The following is a 20,433-nucleotide window of genomic DNA, read 5'->3' as shown; positions in this document are numbered from 1 at the left end:
ATTGTACTCTTTACTCCACTACATTTCTATCCATAACCGTGAGTACCTGTTACTTCTTATAAAGAAAAATCTCGGAAACCCTCAATTTGTTGTTCCCCTTTCAAACGTGATTGGATTGTGCAGGCGCCAATGATTGGGACAGCCTATCAGAAAACCCCCACATCTTTCCGCCAATGTCAACTCCATGGTCAGATTAGATTTAGATAAGAGACGAAACCATGGACGTAACAATGCATGAAGATGCAAAAGGTCCATCCCGGGAATGTGCCAACCTGTGGCCCCACCTCCCCAGACTATTTCAATTTTCTGAACAAGTTAATGATAGTTTTCACTTCAAGTGTTTCAGTTACAAAATATTATTTTGTATTTGAAATACGTATTTAAAATACATGTATTAGAAATACTGCCCATCCCTGGCAACATGGTAAAAAGATGAAAATGACTTGATTTTACTTTCAATTCCTTTTACATTCTCCAAGGTATAAACATTAACATTTTTCATAACTCCATGTAGGACGATTCTGTACATAAATGTAAGCACTGTGGCAGTAGTAATGCAATATTTAGAAAATGTAGGCTACTTTTGTACTCTTGATACTCAAGTACTTTTAAAAACAAGTACTTCAGTACTTTTACTTAAGTAGACATCTGACTGTTGTACTTTTACTTGTACTTGAGTAAAATTTAGCAAAGGGTATCTGTACTTTTACTCAAGTAATGAAGCTGTGTACTCTGTCCGCATCTGCACAAAACATTAACATGTTGAAGGATTGCCGTTGGCACTTAGAAACCCCGACGGGCTAAATTGCTATTAAATCCACTTAGCATCGTGACCATGCTGCGCAAATTTGTTCAGAACTGCTGCATTAAAGTTAACTCTTATCACAACATAGAGCATTGGGGAGACTAAATTAAGTTAAGTTATGCAATCAAGCCGTATCTCTAAGCTAACATTAGAATACTGTTTGGATGTCGAGCTTAGCATGCTTAGTTACAGCTGCTCGTGCAGGGCTCTATTCATTTTATTGACTCCGACACTGAATGCAAAATCCCGATGTAAATGAAAAAGTGTTTTCCAAATCCAATTCTGTGGGAAATACTGGTGTGTGTGTGTGTAGGTGTATGTGTAATTTTCATTCTTGTATATTTGTGAACAGAAATACAGAAGTAAAACATTTTTGCGTTTGTGTGCATGTGCATGCGTGCGTGTGTGTGTGTTTGTGTGTGTGTTTGTGTGTGAGTGTGTGTGTGTGTGTGTGTGTGTGTACCTGTGTGAATCTCCAGGTGTGTGACAGGCTCCAGTGACGGGGTGAGTCCTCAGTCCACACACACACACTCCTCTCTCCTGCCACACACACGGCAAAGGATGGAGAACGCACCACACACACGTCATACACACAGCCTTCCACCGCACCCTGCAGAGACAGAGAGAGACAGTTACACACACACACACACACACACACACGTCATACACACACACACACACACACGTCATACACACACACACACACACACACACGTCACACACACACACACGTCATACACACAGCCTTCCACCGCACCCTGCAGAGACAGACAGAGACAGAGACTGTTACACACACACACGTCAAACACACACACACACACACGTCATACACACACACACACACACGTCATACACACACACACACACACACACACACACACACACGTCATACACACACACACACACACACGTCATACACACACACACGCCATACACACACACACACGTCATACACACACACGTCATACACACACACACACTCACACACACACACACACACTCCACTCTTCTGCCACACACACACACACACACACACACACGCACACACACACATTACCTTCAGAGAGTCTGTTTGTTTCAAAACAGGTGTTTCTTCCTCCTTGTTACACTCGAACAATGAGGAAGAGTTTGCCTGCTCCGGAACGCTTTCAGCCAATGAGGAGTCCGCTAGGGCGGGATCTGGGACATGAGCAGCCAATGACAAGTCAATTTGTGAGGGCTTTTGGGCATGATCAACCAATAAAGAGTCAGAGGGGGAGGATTCAAGGGCACCATTAACCAATAGGGAGTCAGTGTGGTAGGATTGAGGTGCATTATTAACCAATAGGGAGTCAGTGTGGTAGGATTGAGGTGCATTATTAACCAATAGGGAGTCAGTGGGGGTGGATTCAAGGGCACCATTGACCAATAGGGAGTCATTGTGGTAGGATTGAGGTGCATTGCTAACCAATAGGGAGTCAGTGGGGGTGGATTCAAGGGCACCATTGACCAATAGGGAGTCAGTGTGGTAGGATTTAGGGGCATCATTAACCAATAGGGAGTCAGTGGGGGAGGATTCAAGGCCACGGCTGACCAATGAGGGGCCAGTGTGGGTGGGCTGATGTGTAGTGATTGGCTGACTACTCTGAGGTGTCTGAGGGCAGAACGGGCCGGTTCTCCTGGTTCCACATGTTCCACTGTGCTCCTGTTCTGGGTCAGTGTGGGTTCTCCTGGTTCCACTGTGCTCCTGTTCTGGGTCAGTGTGGGTTCTCCTGGTTCCACTGTGCTCCTGTTCTGAGTCAGTGTGGGTTCCCCTCGCGTTCCCCTCAGTGCTGGTCCTCTGGTTCCGTTCACTAGTTCTGGTTCTGGTTCCAATCGTGCTTTGTTCTGTGTTGGTTCCGGCTGGGTCTGGAACCCGACTGTTGGCTCCGCCCCTCGAAGACTCCGCCAGCCAATCAGCAGCAGGCATGTGGGTGGGGCTACAGCCCAGAGAGGAAGAGAGAGAGGGGTCGAGGGAGGGATGGAGGGAGGGATGGAGAGAGGGATGGAGAGAGGGATGGAGGGAGGGAAGGAGGGAGGGGTGGAGGGAGGAAGAGAGAGAGGGGTGGAGGGAGGGAAGGAGGGAGGGATGGAGAGAGGGATGGAGGGAGGGAAGGAGGGAGGGGTGGAAGGAGGGATGGAGGGAGGGAGAGTGCTGTGAGCGGAAGAGAGGGCGGGAGGTGGGGGGTGGTGAGAAGGGGGTGTGGCCTAGAGAGGGCAGGTCAGGGTCGTGACCCCTCTGGGTGTGTGAGGTCAGCGACAGGCTGAGGCTCAGTAGGGAGTGTGTGTGTGTGTGAGTGTGAGTGTGTGTGTGTGTGTGCTCCACTTCAGACTGGGCTGTGCCTGTCACAGCGCGCGTGTGTGTGGGTGTGTCCGATAGTGTGTTTGAGTCCTTGAGCTGGCACAAGTCTGTTAGTGTGTGTGAGTGTGTCTGTGCGTAAGTCTTTGTGGTTATGTGTGTATCTGCCAGTATGTGTGTGTCTGTGTGTGTGACTGTGTCTGCATCTGAAGCGGTGTGTGTGTCTGTGTGTGTGTCTGTGTGTGTGTTAGTATCTAAAGTGCTGTGCATATCTCTGTGTGTGTGTGAGTGTGTGTGTGTGACTGTGTCTGCATCTGAAGCGGTGTGTGTGTCTGTGTGTGATGCTACATCTGTCGACGCTAGCCTGCTTCCAGCTATGCTTTCTCCCTGCCTCTCTGATTGGTCAGTAGTGGGGTCTCCCTGCCTTTCTGATTGGTCAGTAGTGGAGTCTCCCTGCCTCTCTGATTGGTCAATAGTCCATCTTTGCCGCAATTGGTCATCACCCTGCTCAGTTGAGTCTGATTGGTCTGCAGTGCCTGACCTTGTCTCTGATTGGTCCTTGGTGTCTGTTAAGCCTGTGATTGGCTTCATTTCTTTCTGTGCTTGTGATTGGTCGGGCTCATCAGCCCTTCCCTCTGATTGGCTGCTGAGCTGTGGTGGGCCAAGCACCTCACTTCCTGTAGGGGTGGGGCTTAGCAGCAGGGGGTCTGGGCTCAGCCAATCACTGTGCTCAGATTGAGGCTCCAAGAGAGACCTCTTAGACCGCTGGCTGTTGCTAGGGGTTGTGTTTGCTGCAGCCCTGTTGCTATGGCGCCTGTTGCTACGGCGAGTAGTGAGCCCGGAGGACGGGGGCGAGTATGGCTCCACCCCCATCAGCAGGGGGCGGAGCTTCTGCAGCTTGAGCTGGCCGAACTCGTCGTCGGGGAGATGGAAGTCCTGCAGGTCAAAGGTCAGGAGGAGACTCCGCAGGCTCCCATGATCCTCTGCTTTCAGCGCCTGGGCGAGTGAGCTCAACGAGGGCAGCAGCGGAGAAACTGCACCTGGAACACACACACACACACACACACACACACAATGTACACACACACACACACACACACACACACACACACACACACATCAAAAACACATGAGTATAAACTCACATAATACACACAGAAACAATCTACGCATGTTGCATCATACGCACACACACACACACGTCAACACAAATATCAAAAAATATTTTAAAAAATCAACACAAATATCAAAAACCCATCATAAACATCATAAACATGTTAGTCACACACACACACACACACACACACACACACACACGTCTGGTGAATCTGACCTTCCTTCTCCATCTGTGTACGCTTCCTCTTCTGGCCACACCCCCTTCTGAAGATTGGATAAACCTCCGGCAGTAGGAGGAGCCTCTCTGGTGGGAGTGGTTTAGTTTCCACGGCGACGTTGACAAGGGGGTGTGTCTCCGTGCGGCCATCAGCTGTGACTGGCCCAGAGATTATTGGTGGGCGTGTCTCTAGGTGGTCATCACCTCTGATTGGCTCTGAGTGGGTTAGTGGGCGTGTCGCTAGGTGGTCATCATCACCTTTGATTGGCTCCGAGTGCGTTAGTGGGCGTGTCTCTAGGTCGTCATCACCTCTGATTGGCTCTGAGTGGGTTTGTGGGCGGGCCTCTGTGTCTGACGCTGCATCCTCATTGGTCCACGACGGGCTTGGGATTCGACTCTGCCTCGGCTTCCTTGCCCAGCCCGCCCCTCGGCGACGCCTCCGAGCTCTGATTGGTCTAGATGCCGTCTGCAAGGAGGACACCTCCGCTCCCATTGGCTTAGAGTCCAGGTGCAGAGAGGAATCCTCAACTCTGATTGGCTCAGAGTCCATCTGCACGTAGGAATCCTCAGAGGCGACGGCGCCACAACCCCCACTGGGCGTCAACGAAGGCCGTGATTGGCTGGCTCTGCGTTTGCCCCGCCCCCGGCTCAGCTGGCTGAGAATGACGGCCTGGAGGTCCAATGGGCTTTGAGAGCTGGCCATGCGGCGAGTGGTCCTGACGTAGTACTCCAGCGGAAACAGCAGCCCCTCCACCAGCGTGCACGAGCTCTCCCATTGGCTGCTGCCACACACAATGCTCTCTGATTGGACAGGCTCTTCACCTGAAGGACCATTTGATTGGCTGGAGGCTGTGACATCGTGATGAGCTGCAGGGTCTGATTGGTCGACAGGGTGAAGAGTCGGCATGAGTGCATGCTCTGATTGGTCTGATGGGTGATAGCCAAAAGCAGCTGCAGGGTCTGATTGGTCAAGGGGGTGAAGAGTCGGCATGACCCCAGGCTCTGATTGGTTTACAAGGTGATGACCGGGAGTAGCTCCAGGCTCTGATTGGTCAACAGGGTGAAGAGTCGGAATGACCGCAGGCTCTGATTGGTCAACAGGGTGATGACCGGGAGTAGGTGCAGGCTCTGATTGGTCGACAGGGTGATGACCAGGAGTAGCTCCAGGCTCTGATTGGTCAACAGGGTGACGACCGGGACCAGCTGTAGGAGTAGCCGCCGGCTTTGATTGGTCTAGATTCCCTGCAGGCCTCCTTGGTTTACTGGTGCGTCTCCTTCGCAGTGATTGGTCAGAGGCAGGACTCTTGGTGTCTGATTGGTTGACTGGCAGATTAGACCATGGAGCTTCGTCACCCTTCTCTCCATCTCTCCTTCTCTCACTCTCTAAACGTCTCTCTCCATCCCTCTCTCTCTCTTTCTCCAAACTGCTCTCTGCATCCCTCTCTCTCTCTTTCTCCAAACTGCTCTCTGCATCCCTCTCTCTCTCTTTCTCCAAACTGCTCTCTGCATCCCTCTCTCTCTCTTTCTCCAAACTGCTCTCTCCATCCCTCTCTCTCTCTTTCTCCAAACTGCTCTCTCCATCCCTCTCTCTCTCTTTCTCCATACTGCTCTCTCCATCCCTCTCTCTCTCCTTCTGTTGGCTGCTCTCTCCATCCCTCTCTCTCTCCTTTTCTTGGCTGCTCTCTTCATCCCTCTCTCTCTCTGCCAAGCGAAGACGGCTGCGTTTGGAGCGTAGTCGGTGTCCGGGGCTTAGCTTAGGGGAGAGGGCGGGGTCTAAGGTGGGCAAGTGGAACCGGACCGCCGGAACCCTGGTGTGAGGAGAACCCAGAGATCTGGAGGGGCCAGGTGAAGAACGCAGAGCAACAGAACCTCCTAGAACGTCCACACCTGCAAAGGAGAAAACAACATCAGATCAGAGCACTGAGACAGGAGAGAAAAACAACACACAAGGACCAATCAGAGATCAGAGCACTGACACGGGAGAGAAAAACAACACGCAAGGACCAATCAGAGATCAGAGCACTGACACGGGAGAGAAAAACAACACGCAAGGACCAATCAGAGATCAGAGCACTGAGACAGGAGAGAAAAACAACACACAAGAACCAATCAGAGATCAGATCAATGAAACGGGAGAGAAAAACAACACACAAGGACCAATCAGAGTGTGTGTGTGTGTGTGTGTGTGTGAGAGAGAGAGAATGACAGAAAAAAAGCATCCACAGCAAATCATTCTTCGTTGAATGTACCAGTCCATAATATTGCATTGCATAGTGCGCAATGTACCAGTTCCTGAGTGGTTGTTATTTACCTTGTCCTGATTGGTCAGTGTGCTATTTACCTTGTTCTGATTGGTCAGCGGAGCGTGTTATTTACCTTGTCCTGATTGGTCAGTGTGTTATTTACCTTGTCCTGGTTGGTCAGTGTGTTATTTACTTTGTCCTGATTGGTCAGTGTGTTGTGTACCTTGTCCTGATTGGTCAGTGTGTTATTTACTTTGTCCTGATTGGTCAGTGTGTTGTGTACCTTGTCCTGATTGGTCAGTGTGTTATTCACCTTGTCCTGATTGGTCAATGTGTTATTTACCTGGTCCTGATTGGTCAGTGTGTTATGTACCTGAGTGGTTAGTAGGTTTCCCACTGGGGTTGGACTCAAGGGGTGGGGCTTCAGGTTGACGGAGGAGTTGTGATTTGTTGAGTTCTGAGATGCGACTACGCACATGTCTACGCACCACATCCCGGCGTTCTGCTCTCTACACACACACACACACACACACACACACACACACAGACACAGACACAGACACAGACACAGACACAGACACAGACACAGACACAGACACAGACACAGACACAGACACAGACACAGACACGCACACGCACACGCACACGCACACGCACACGCACACACAGACACAGACACAGACACAGACACACACACACACACACACACACACACACACACACACACACACACAGACACACACACAGACACACACAGACACACACACACACACACACACACACAGACACACACACAGACACACACACACACACACACACACACACACACACAGACACCACACACACACACACACACACAGACACCACACACACACACACACACACACACACACACACACACACATACACACACACAGACACCACACACAGACACCACACACAGACACCACACACACACACACACATACACACACACACACACACACACATACACAGACACCACACACACACACACACACGCACACATAAGCACAAAATGTACACACGATGAATGTACACACTGAATTTGTAGACAAAGACTACAGAATACAGTAAGACATTAACTAAAGAAGCAAATAAGACATGTATGAAGACCCTCTCATGAAAATAAGGCAAAATGAGAGTTTCATCCTCATATTGTAGTGCAAATATCAAAATATCATATTGATCAATTACAACACAAGCTCATCTCCATATATTAAGGCACCAACCGCCTGTAGTCTTAGAGCAGTTGGATCAATTACAACACAAGCTCATCTCCATCTTCACAGACTTTTATATTAAGGCACCAACCGCCTGTAGTCTTAGAGCAGTTGGATCAATTACAACACAAGCTCATCTCCATCTTCACAGAATTTCATATTAAGGCACAAACCGCCTGTAGTCTTAGAGCAGTTGGTTGGGTTGTTCATGATGACATTACAATAACAATAGCAGGGACGTTTTTTCATGGCCTATTAAACTACCTGCCCTCGTAGGGCAGTTCGTTGATGCCTATTAAACTCCTATTAAACTACCTGCCCTCGTAGGGCAGTTCGTTGATGCCTATTAAACTCCTATTAAACTACCTGCCCTCGTAGGGCAGTTTGTTGATGCCTATTAAACTCCTATTAAACTACCTGCCCTCGTAGGGCAGTTCGTTGATGCCTGCCTATTAAACTACCTGCCCTCGTAGGGCAGTTCGTTGATGCCTATTAAACTCCTATTAAACTACCTGCCCTCGTAGGGCAGTTTGTTGATGCCTGCCTATTAAACTACCTGCACTTGTAGGGCAGTTTGTTGATGCCTATTAAACTCCTATTAAACTACCTGCCCTCGTAGGGCAGTTCGTTGATGCCTGCCTATTAAACTACCTGCACTTGTAGGGCAGTTTGTTGATGCCTATTAAACTCCTATTAAACTACCTGCCCTCGTAGGGCAGTTCGTTGATGCCTGCCTATTAAACTACCTGCACTTGTAGGGCAGTTTGTTGATGCCTATTAAACTCCTATTAAACTACCTGCCCTCGTAGGGCAGTTTGTTGATGCCTGCCTATTAAACTATCTGCACTTGTAGGGCAGTTCGTTCATGGGCCTATTACAGTAGGTTACCTGTAGTCGTAGGTTCATAGGCTTATTACAGTAGGTTACCTATGGTCATAGGGCAGTTCGTTCATGGGCTTATTACAGTAGGTTACCTGTAGTCGTAGGGTGGTTCGTTATATTACAGTAGGTTACCTGTAGTCATAGGGTGGTTCGTTCATAGGCCTATCTATTACAGTAGGTTACCTGTAGTCGTAGGGCAGTTCGTTCATAGGCCTATCTATTACAGTAGGTTACCTGTAGTCGTAGGGCGGTTCGTTCATATTCCCTCTGCAAGAGCTCCAACCTTCTTCTCAGCTAACAGGAGGGAGAGACAGAGACCAGAATCACAAAATTAGACACATTGTGATCACGAGCATGAGAGGAAAGTACGAACGACAGAAAGACTAAAACGTAATGCTCTCACTAGCTCCTTCTCCTCCTCGACCACACTGACGTTAACGTCACTCTCTCCACGTTCCGTCATTCCGGTCAGCTACGGTCCACCGGAGTGAGTCTCGCCCTCCTCCTCTCGGTTACCTTTCGGGGACAAAATAGGAAGTCACGCTCTGTCAAACGGTGAAAGCGGTTCTGAAGCCTTCGAACTTCAGCTGTGCGAAAGTCACTAGCGTTACAAAATCATCAGAATAATCGAGATGTTAACGAGAGACACAGCCTACGCTAGCTACCGCTAACTAACTTTAAACAGGCCAATAACGTTAGCTAAATGGCTAACGAGAAGAAAAGTTAACTCTTTGACAAGTCAGTGACAGCCATACCAGTTTAAACAATAATGAATCACACATATAAAACGCGGACATGATGACGAAATGGGAAAACACATCTTCATCTAAACACCGACCGTGTTAAATGAATGTTTCATCGGCAGTTCTCTCTACGTCCGTAATACTGCTGTTGTGGTGGTGGCGATCAAAGTCTCCCGCGACTACTCTATGCTAGACATAAGTAGTTGCTCTCTGATTGTAGAATTCCAACGATTTCCTTTCGCAAAGAGCAATGTTCTTCGCGTCCAGTTGATAGTCACTCAATCCGGATTTACTCAGTTTTATTGCCTGAATGCATGCTATTAATTAGTGGTACTTTCAGAGAAGTTGTGGTTGTTTTAATTACGTGCACTCTAAATAGATCTATCGCTCTCTACTATTGCTGTCTGATTGTCAGGCTATGTAAACACACTTGGCTTCCAGACAGCAAGCAAGCAAGTCAGTGGTGTAGGCTAAAAGCACACCAGGGTCCGTGAGCTAGCATACTTCCTTTAGCCTAAGCCTACACACATAGCCTAATGTTAATTTCACAAATTCTCATTTCAAAACACTTTAAACAGGGTTCTCAAGTTCTGAGCTCAGCTTGATTGGGATGGGATGTGGGGCGGGGGGGATTATGAGCCAGTGCGGCCCTAAGCACAGAAGCCCTTAAATAATGACTTGGCGAGTTCTTTGGAAAGAAGCAGTAGCCCTTTGAGACATTGAATTTGTCATTGTAAGGCCATACATCCTATATCTTGTTTTTGTTGACAGTCAGGGATTTTTACCCATCTGGGAAAGTATAATGTGATAATACAAGCCTGTGTCTCTTTGTCTTATGCCTTTATAGGGGAGGGAGAAATCAATTCAAGAGGAAATCATTTGTGTTTTTATGTCATCAGGAAGCATGTCAGTAGAAATAGCTATTCATATTTAGGTGGGATGGATTGGAATCTTGAAATTTAAGAATTGTGACGGTAGGATATGTTATGGCTCACCAATTTACAAGATAAGTGAAACACATATTTTATTTATTAGGCTATGAATTGCTTTATTCACTGGAGTATTGTCACTGAACCACTGGATAAAGAATATGCCATTGTGCCTATAATTCCCCTCTGCATTTGAGACCTGAAATAACCTGCTCTTGCATGTGTGCGGATGCCGTTTAGCCTAAAGCACAGTTGATCTGTGCATGAGACCAACTTTTCATTATTTTGGCTTGCTATTAGGCTACATTAGACTTGCATGGTGGTTGGCAGCTAGTTCATTATTTTGGCTTGCTATTAGGCTACATTAGACTTGCATGGTGGTTGGCAGCTAGTTCATTATTTTGGCTTGCTATTAGGCTACATTAGACTTGCATGGTCGGCAGCTCATTGCCTGCAGCAGTCCTGTGCCTTTAGTGTAGCCTATGTGTAGCATATGCTACTCGCTCGACTTGATAACACACATTGATAATGAGCTCATTAATAACGCGTATTGATTTCATTCATTGTTAATATAGATGCTCGTGCTGATGTCCCGGGACCACGCCGCTAAAAAGCACAAACGAGTACGCAAGTTACAGCCGCGAGGAAAGTGTATAGGCAACCATGAGATGGAGCGCGAGGAAAGTGTATAGGCAACCATGAGATGGAGTGCGAGGAAAGTGTATAGGCAACCATGAGAAAGATCGATTGGTCATATAAAATGAACGTTGCTGTCTGGGTTACACAAAGCTACAACAACACATTAAGTTTTCTTAATGAGCGACAGTTTAGTTTATAAATAAAAACTCATTTTGGCATAGCCTATTAGGCCTATATAGCGTTAAGTGTAGCCTAATAGAAATGTCTGATTTACACGCACTGTTAACGCGCTATATGGCTGGTTTACCAAATGACAGACAGTTGAATTTCTGAATAAAAAGAATTTTGGTGCAGTTTTGAAATTCATGTAGGCTATCATTAACCCTCCACAATTAAGACAACCAGATCTATGCAGGTAAGCAGGCCCTTAACCAGCTAATTGGGTGTTATTTGATTTATATTTAGGCCTCAATCAAAACACCAGAACTGCAATTTTTATAGACTATACCTGAAATACACAATTAAATAAGATAATTTGTTAATTATTTAAAACATGTGTTTTTTGGAACCAAACTCTTCATAAGCTGCATTGTTTTTTTTTTTTTTTTTTTTAAAAAGCATGAAATGCATTCTTGATTCAGTGTTGTGTGCACATTTGGCGCGTCCTTGATCTAATTAATGTGGAACATGGGCTGTCAGAAAAAAAAAACGCCCCTGTTCGTTCACCAAAAAAGACTGAGGTCTGTTGGTTAGGAAGTCCAGAATCCAGTTACAGAGGGAGGTATGCAGTGTATTCCCCTTGGGGATCAATAAAGTATCTATCTATCTTGTTTGGTGATCAGTGTGGAGGGTATGATGGCATTGAATGCTGAACTGAAGTCAATGATCAGCATTCTCACATAGGTGTTCACCTCAAACACGTTGGCACAATACATAATTTCTTTCAGAAACCACGTGCTAAATGTTTTCTTCATTGTCAACGTGACTGAAACCTATGATCCAATATGTTTTCAATGCTGAGTCAAGCAGTGAAATGATATAATGCATGGTATGCGAGTCAGACAGAACACGGGCAGGATCGGCCTATATTTATGTCTGTCTCGAAATTACGTTAAGATGGTGTGTTTAGAAACCAGAATTTGAAAAATGTTCTCGGGGAGAAACCAACGAAATATGAGCATCCAACCTGATATTAACGGTTCAGGTATGGGGGTGCATGTGCGCGATAGATGCCCACATCCGTTATACTTACGCTGTGCACTGAATTGTGTTCCAACGTCTCTGCCTCTCACAGACTACACATATGTTTGGTGGAAATGGCGCTTCAGTTTTGTTCAATTGCGCAAAAAAACGGTTGTTGTTGGCGATACAATGAAATAGGCGCAATTGGCGCTTTTGCGCATGCAGTATGCGCACAGTAGACCTAGGCTTTACCTTGACACACGCACACAACAGACATAGATTTTTCATAGAAATTGATTGCTTTTAATTAATTTCAACATATTATTGATTGTAATAGTCCATATTTAATTTCAATTTCACAAGAAATAAAGAAACAATACAAAGACTAAACGATTTAGTCTGTGCCATTCTCAATTTCACAACTCATTTGAACCAGACCACCGTCTCAGATAGGCTATCCTCAGTGTCAAACACAATAATGCATGTAGTATAACTTATACACAGGGAAAAAGCACTAACTGGAAGAAATTAATAAAGCCTTTGCAGCCAAACTATGTAGGCTAATGTGTTGAACCGTGGAAAATTAATAGACGAACAATTTTGGAGTTTGCACTGAGATGTTGTCGGGTAGCCATTGAATATTCCGACATCAGAGATTGCTAACAGGTGTTTCAAAATATCTGGGAACTTTCCGGAGCTCTGAATGGCAGAGAATAGCTATCAGACAACACAATCATTGTAGGCTGCATTATGGTCCATAATTTATGGCTTTGTCAATCAACATAGAAGAGGTGAAGCGCAAGTTCAACAGCAAATAGGACTTTTCAGCACATATCAAACCATATATAGGCTAGCCCAATGAACGCCTATGTAAATAGACAAAACACTCGCATCAAAAGCAGGGTGACTTCTTCAGATTTGCGAGTGCTGTCAAATCGATCGTACGGTTTGCTCATAGTGGTGTGGTGGTGAAGTGCCATGTTGCGTTCAAGAGCGTAGAGGTCTACGTCCCGTAGCCTATATTTTAATTTAACGTCTTTAATGGTAAGAGATTGCACATGGATAATGAGCGGTTGTTTAAGATTAAATTACAATGCCAGACACCTTCAGATAGACCCCCTCAGATTTTTGACTTTGTTGTTTTCATGGATAGCTGGCAGTCCGCTGGCGTTTTGCTCATCGGTTCTCTGGCGGTCCGCTGGCGGGTTGCAGACAAATTGGCTAATATTTTGCCACTATTGGTCTAAAATGTTTTTTATTTGTTTAGTTATACTCCATATAAAATTGTATTAACTTTTCTTAATATTCATGACAAGTTAAATTTAAAGAGATGGTGGTCCAACAGCGGGCCACAAGTGGCACGCCACCGGCGGCATGCGAGCGGTCCGCTGCCAATCTGATTTTGCTATCGAAGGCGCAGCGCGCCATCTGCAAATAGCCAACAAGTCGTCTGCAGATCACGCTCTAAAAACACCCACCATTGTGAAGTTTTTTTAAATGTTGTTATTTGTAGCCTAAACCAGCTAAGCACATGAGTGTGGAGAAACCAGCTAAGCACATGAGTGTGTGTGTGTGTGTGTGTGTGACAGAGGGAGCACATGAGTGTGTGTGTGTGTGACAGAGGGAGCACATGAGTGTGGAGAAACCAGCTAAGCACATGAGTGTGTGTGTGTGTGTGTGTGTGTGTGTGACAGAGGGAGCACATGAGTGTGTGTGTGTGTGTGTGTGTGTGTGTGACAGAGGGAGCACATGAGTGTGTGTGTGTGTGTGTGTGTGTGTGTGTGTGTGCCAGAGGGGAGTGTGGGAGAAACGACATCTCTGTCCACTGTGCACCCAGCCAAATCAGATTGGCAGATAGCGGACCGCTGGTATGCAGTCTAAACGGAAAAGAAAAGCTCGCTGAGCCAGTGGAAGCATATCTTAGCGAAATCTCGCTCGTGTAGCCAATGGAAGCATATCTTTGCGAAATCTCGCTCGTGTTCTGTACTCATCAGTGTTCCTGCCGTAGCCTATAGTTTGCGCATGATTGTTCAAGGTCTATACAAGATTGCTTCAGCACACGGCCCTTTTCTGTACTGCTACTGCCTGGTCGCTGAAAGTCTTGTGGCCTTGTGGCATGCATGTCGTGAAACAGGGCTGCACATTAGGCTACCTGGCGAAAAACAAGTATTTTTTTGTCAGATCATGGAGAGATTTCAGATGTGCATTAGGCTAACTGTAAATGTGTCTTCATAAGTTAAGGTGTTGCTGGTGATTGTAGAAATGCTATTGTCCAGAACTTAAACAGCCTATAACTCTGAATTCCTAATGCTAAAAGTTGTAAAGTAAATTATTTATTGCACAAAAAGATTGCATTTTGTTGTTTAAAAAAAAAGATTATATTGCCCATGCATGTAAACTTTGAAATGAACAAACTGAACAAAAATGTTTACGGTGGCGCATTGCATTCACATCACAAAAAAAAAAAATCAGGTTATCTCATAATTATGAGATAATTATCTCATAATTACGAGATAGTATCTCATAATTATGACATATTATCTCATAATTACGAGATAATTATCTCATAATTACAAGATAATTATCTCGTAATTATGAGATAAGGATAGGATCCGTGCTGAGGATGTAAACAGCCTTTCAATAAAAGCAAGCACATATTTCCTACTGATTTCCTGCTTTGAATGACTTTAAGATTAACATGTCTTTAAGTGGCATGAAACATAAGCCTGTCAAATCGCCAACAACCCCAAAAGCAAAGAGTATAGAAGCTTCTAAAGGCTACTCTTTGCCCTAAGGCAATACAATGTTGCACGTTGACAGTCCTACCAGTAGGTGGAGGTACTACTACGCATAGGGCTACCTCCATCCACGTTGTCACACGCACGCCTATTGTTTATTTTGTGCAGCTAGGCTACTTGTTCAAGTGGCATTGATGAGTTAAACAGTCACATTTTTCCTACACGTATTAGATTGAGAGAAAATAGTCAGTTATAAACAAAGAACTCTTCTTATGTAACCCTTTCGTAAATGGACTGAAGTTGGCTCTAAATATCTACTTTTATTGATTATGCTAACCGTAGCATCTCTATGGGATTTCTCATATACATTAGCCATAAGCTAACACATTTGTTTCTATTCTGTCACTTGAAATGCTAGTCTACGTGATTGCTCTTAAACAAAACATCGAAGGAAATAACTGAGATGTACTCTGTTGGTCTGCTTAGTTTTACAGTGAATCCTAAGTAAAGGTTTGAAAGGAACTTCAGCTTCAGACTTTCTCTTGGGAAGCTGATAGGTCTATATTCTCTAATGTTGCTAGCTCATTGCCACACACAAGTGGGGGCAGTACATGGCCGGATCTAGAATAGGGCTGGGAGGGGCAATGCCCCCCCAAATATTTCTTCTGCCCCACCTAATTGGTCAATGTTAATTGACAGCTATTGAATCTGCCAATCATACTTTTCTAATTCCGTCCCGTCTGAATTTCGAGGGTGCTGATTTGCTGGTTGGATAGTATAAATAGCAGAAGCGTTCCCCCTACCATTCCACACTGTGTGCATCACTTGCTGTTACATACTTCAGTAGAGAGGGCTTAGCTATATTTCCATAAAGGTTATAGGCTACTAGATATAATATCTATTCTTGTTGCTGGTTTAAAATTTAGACCTTTAACTGTAGTGTTAGTGTTTGTATTATTCTCGTTTTGAATAAGGTTCGTTTTTTAGCTAATGTGCATGTTAGCTTTCTAAGGTGATCTAGCCAGTTAATTTGTTAACACTGGTCATTCCTTAACTGTGTTATAAGCAGGGTGGGAATTTATGGCGGCCACGTCGTTGCCCCTTGCGTTGGCCGTGATGTCCCTTTGAAAATCGGAGGTACACAGGCCACTGTGGCCTTGGTGCCCCTTTCTTTCTATATTCTGCTTTGCATCCGACTAGCCATTTTTATTTAGCCTATGGCCTGTCAAATTGAGCTTAGCATTCACAACGCAAATTAATTTAGCCTATGTTTTTTACGCAGTGGTGAATGTGACAGCGCGCGGCAAGAAAGAAAGTGCGTCCAAATTCACCCATTCTTTGCTGAACTATACTCCCGATAGCCTATTCTTCACAGAGATATAACATGTATCACATCACACGAAAGAGCTTTTTCTCAGCTTTTAAACGATGTTAGCCGCAAGTTGTTGTGATAGACGGTTCGCAAGAAAAGTAACTTTAATTTATCAGAGTGTCTATTTACACCCCTGGTATGAATAGCCTTGGCCACACAGCTGAGCTATTCACACCCTGTGACATAACAACAAAAAGACGTTGCTCACGTGCACAAAATGTGGCTGGCATTCGTTTTTTCGTCAGCAGAAAGTGAATTCTGAAAGGTTTTGGCACTAATATCTGTTCAGATTAAGTTTTAGATTGAAAAGTTGTGTTTTATTTTCATACTCTTGGTTCAGTGAACACATACAACCGTCAGAAATTTTGTGAATATGACGTTCAGGCCTATAAACTATAAGTTTACCCGCAAACACCTCTTATATGCACAGAGAATCACAGGCTCAGTCCCTGCCTCAGTCATTGCAAGCGCCTCTGATTTATTAATCACCACTATGTGGATACTGTTTTTAGAATTGATTTAGATTAAGTGTTAGTTAGTATAATTTGTATTTTTGTAATTTGTATTTTAGTATATTTTTATATATTGTATTAAGTGTTAGTATAATTTGTATTTTAGTATATTTTGCATATTCTTTATCTTCTACTGACTTTACTGCTTAGTTGTGTTTTTATATTATATACTTTAATTACTCTTTCTGCTGTTAAAGAATGTGTTTGTGTTGTATGTATGCTGCTGAGACCTTGAATTTCCCCTGGGATCAATAAAGTATCTATCTATCTATCTATCTATATGTGGAAGAGGATAGTGCAGTGGTCACATACATGGGATAGCATGTGGGAGACCGGGGTTTGAATCCTGTGTGAAGCATTTTAGCAGAGTGAGTGTGCATGTGTGTTGCGCAATTTGAACAAGAAATCAATTCTCAAACGGAAGTTTTGATTGCAACAATTAGCTAGTTCATGCACCAAGGTGTAAATAGCATACTGTACTATATACACCAGGGTACGAATAGCATCCACTTCTAACTATACATTGATGCAAATAGCATACCTTACTCAGAGTGTCTATTACACAGGTGAGCTATTTATACCCTGTTACGTAACAACAAAAAAACATGTTGCTTGTTTTTTTATTTTTTATTATTACATTGTGTGATCAATATGCCAGAATAAATCACAGGGGTGCAAATAGCATACACTGATATTTGTACCAGACGGGGTATTACTAGAACACATTGCTGTGTGCACCGGGGTACGAATAGCATACATTGATATTTGTACCAGACGGAGTACTAATAGGACACATTGCTGTACACTGCTGTGTGCACCGGGGTACGAATAGAATTCACTTCTAATTGCACCAGGGTACGAATAGCATACACTGCTAATTGTACCAGGGGTGCAAATAGCCTTACCCTTAAAGGAACACGCTCTGAGCGAGAGAGGCACACACACTAGAGATGCGCTGATGGGCTATTATTTCAACCATAACTGCATAGCAAAACTTATCATCCATCAGCCATCCATCAGCACCAAAGTTTGTTGACCAATTTTCAAAACTGCACCTGCCCACCATCCGCTGGTTGTTTTAATAGGCTATATGGGTGATGCAGCGCTGCTGACGTGAGGCTGAAAGCCCTTGCCTGTTCTAGAAAGACTGATCTAATGCAGCAAATATATTAAAAGGCTAAAGTCGTACATTGGCCATGTTGTAGCCTATCCCCAGAATATCAGCAGCAAACTCAGTCTCTGTCGCGCAAAACAGTCTCCAAATAAAACGCACATTGGCCTGTTGCCTGCCAGCTTGTGACAATATATCGTCCAAAATGCTTGATTGCATTGCATTCTCCACATTTTTAGCATTTTCATGTACCACATCAGCATTTTTGTTCAGTGAATCTTTTGTAAATTGCTTTACAATTACCGTAAATAGGCATCTCTAGTGTGTGTGCCTCTCTCGCTCAGAGGGGAGGGAGAGGCTGAGGGTCGATCCAGCATGGATTCTAAACTCTGTGGTGGATAGGATCTACAATTAGGTGTTAATAATATTACCACGCTATAGGTCGAAGTACTCCCAAGTGCTATTGTGCCACACATTGTAGTTCTCATGTTTATTCGCTTGGAAAATCGTCACGTTTCATGTTGTGTGCCCTAACATTTTTCATCAACTACTCGTGCAACTGTATTTAAGTAGGTAAAACGTGGAGGTGTTTGAATACTGCTATGTGCCTCTCTCTACGGCCACGGCAGAGCCCGCTAGCATAGCAACATGCTAACACATTCGGCCGCGCGACAGAGCGTTTGAGTGCACCTACCGACGCGGGAGAGGTACGACTCAACTCGTGAAAGTTACGGTAAGAACATATATCACTACTGATTTTGGGTGGCGTGTTCCTTTAATTTATTCATGTTACATTCTGCGCCCATCTCCCTACCCATTCATCTCGGTGGAATACTTCACGAATTTTTCCCGAACACATGACAAACCATATATCAGAAGAAACAGCAGACCTTACAGAATTCAAAGGTGTAAAGCATTCCCCTGTACATTTAGCCATTCCAGAGTAATCCGGTTTTACATTTGCAGCAATGTCTAAATGCATGTCTCCAACTTTGGGCTTCAAGTTTCACTATGTGTTTAAATTGTTCAATACATGATTTCATAACAGGCCAAATACAAAATAAATGTTAAATATAGCCTAGATATCTGTAAATATTAAAATCAGTAATGTAATATGTCATGTTTGCTATTAAATAAGGGTTTCAAGGTGAAAAGTAAGGCATTTGTAGGTGAAACTGAGCGGTTTTGTTGCGTAGTGTAAATGTTGTGTGTGTATGTCAGGGGGGCGGGGGTATTCATTGTGCCCACCCCAAATTTCTATTTGCCCCCCCAATCTGAGCAGCCTAGATCCGGGCCTGGGGCAGTAATTGGAAATGTGTCATAAATCATAATTATCTCGTAATCTCATAATTATGAGATAATATGTCATAATTATGAGATACTATCTCGTAATTATGAGATAATTATCTTATAATTATGAGATACTATCTCGTAATTATGAGATAACCTGATTTTTTTTTTTTGTGATGTGAATGCAATGCGCCACCGTAAATGTTGGTATTGATATTGAAGAATCAGAAGCATTTATGTAAGCCTATACTGTCTTCACAATTAGGCTATACTTTATTAGGCTACTTTACAGTTGCTTATTAAAAGTAGCCTAATAAAGTAATAGTGAACAGACACACATCATTTCAATGTAAAAACACATATTATTTAGGATGATTACCCTCGCAAAGAAGGACGAGGAGATGGAGAGACAGAGAGGGAGAGAGAGAGATACAGAGAGTGGCCTACCTATGCAGCTGCTTTATCAAAGGGAGGTACTGATCTCAAACAGATAAAAACAATGCTACAACTAATATGTGACAATCTGTTCCACTAGTGGAGGGGGGGGGGGGGTTATGTGACTAGTTTGTGTTTGTGTGTGTGTGTGTGTGTGTTTGTGTCTTGTGTCTAGTGTCTGTGTACGTGTACGTGTACGTGTACGTGTGTGCGCACACCTGAGGGGTTAGAAGGGGTAAGGATTAATATGTGGGTGGGGGTATATGTTATAGATATATGTGTAACAGTTCCAAGCATCTATCTGTCTGTCTACTTGTCCCTGTCCTGTATGTCTGTTTGTCTGAGTCCATATGTGAAAATCATACAAGCCATGATGACCTTCTGGGTTTTTTTCCTTTGTCTATTAGTACCATATTAGACATATTAGATACATAGTTCTAGCCACAGCTATTACATTGATGTACTTGAGTAGTAAAACATTACTAATTCTGGCAAACTAATATATATATATATCATACAAAAAACAAATGACATCAATTAAAATCACTAGCTATAACATACAAGGGTTGTACTCGTCTGCTTTTGGTGACAAGAGTACACACCCTGACTTTGTAAATCTTGTATATAGTTCAGATATTATCATAGTGCTAGAAACATGGAG

At 44.3% G+C, this 20,433-nt stretch overlaps 1 protein-coding gene across 1 annotated transcript in view; it reads right to left on the bottom strand.

The window, feature by feature from the left end:
* palb2 (partner and localizer of BRCA2) overlaps positions 1-9,738 on the bottom strand; it is a 21,810-nt gene extending 12,072 nt beyond the window's left edge. The window contains exons 1-7 of the mRNA XM_076267247.1: positions 9,660-9,738; positions 9,225-9,337; positions 9,056-9,115; positions 7,072-7,207; positions 4,456-6,342; positions 1,863-4,162; positions 1,269-1,415 (exon numbers count right to left, since the gene is read on the bottom strand). Of these exons, the coding sequence (XP_076123362.1) occupies positions 1,269-1,415; positions 1,863-4,162; positions 4,456-6,342; positions 7,072-7,207; positions 9,056-9,115; positions 9,225-9,284 (4,590 nt within the window). The 5' untranslated portion in view covers positions 9,285-9,337; positions 9,660-9,738. The remainder of the gene's footprint in view (positions 1-1,268; positions 1,416-1,862; positions 4,163-4,455; positions 6,343-7,071; positions 7,208-9,055; positions 9,116-9,224; positions 9,338-9,659) is intronic.
* Between the last annotated feature and the right edge of the window lie 10,695 nt (positions 9,739-20,433).

This window comes from Alosa pseudoharengus, unplaced genomic scaffold (genome assembly GCF_046254945.1).
Source record: "Alosa pseudoharengus isolate Yale_2024_CS ecotype anadromous, Long Island Sound unplaced genomic scaffold, YU_APseudo_1.1 YU_APseudo_1.1_scf_42, whole genome shotgun sequence".
Taxonomy (NCBI): Eukaryota; Metazoa; Chordata; class Actinopteri; order Clupeiformes; family Clupeidae; genus Alosa; species Alosa pseudoharengus.
This window is presented reverse-complemented; position numbering and strand designations above follow the sequence as displayed.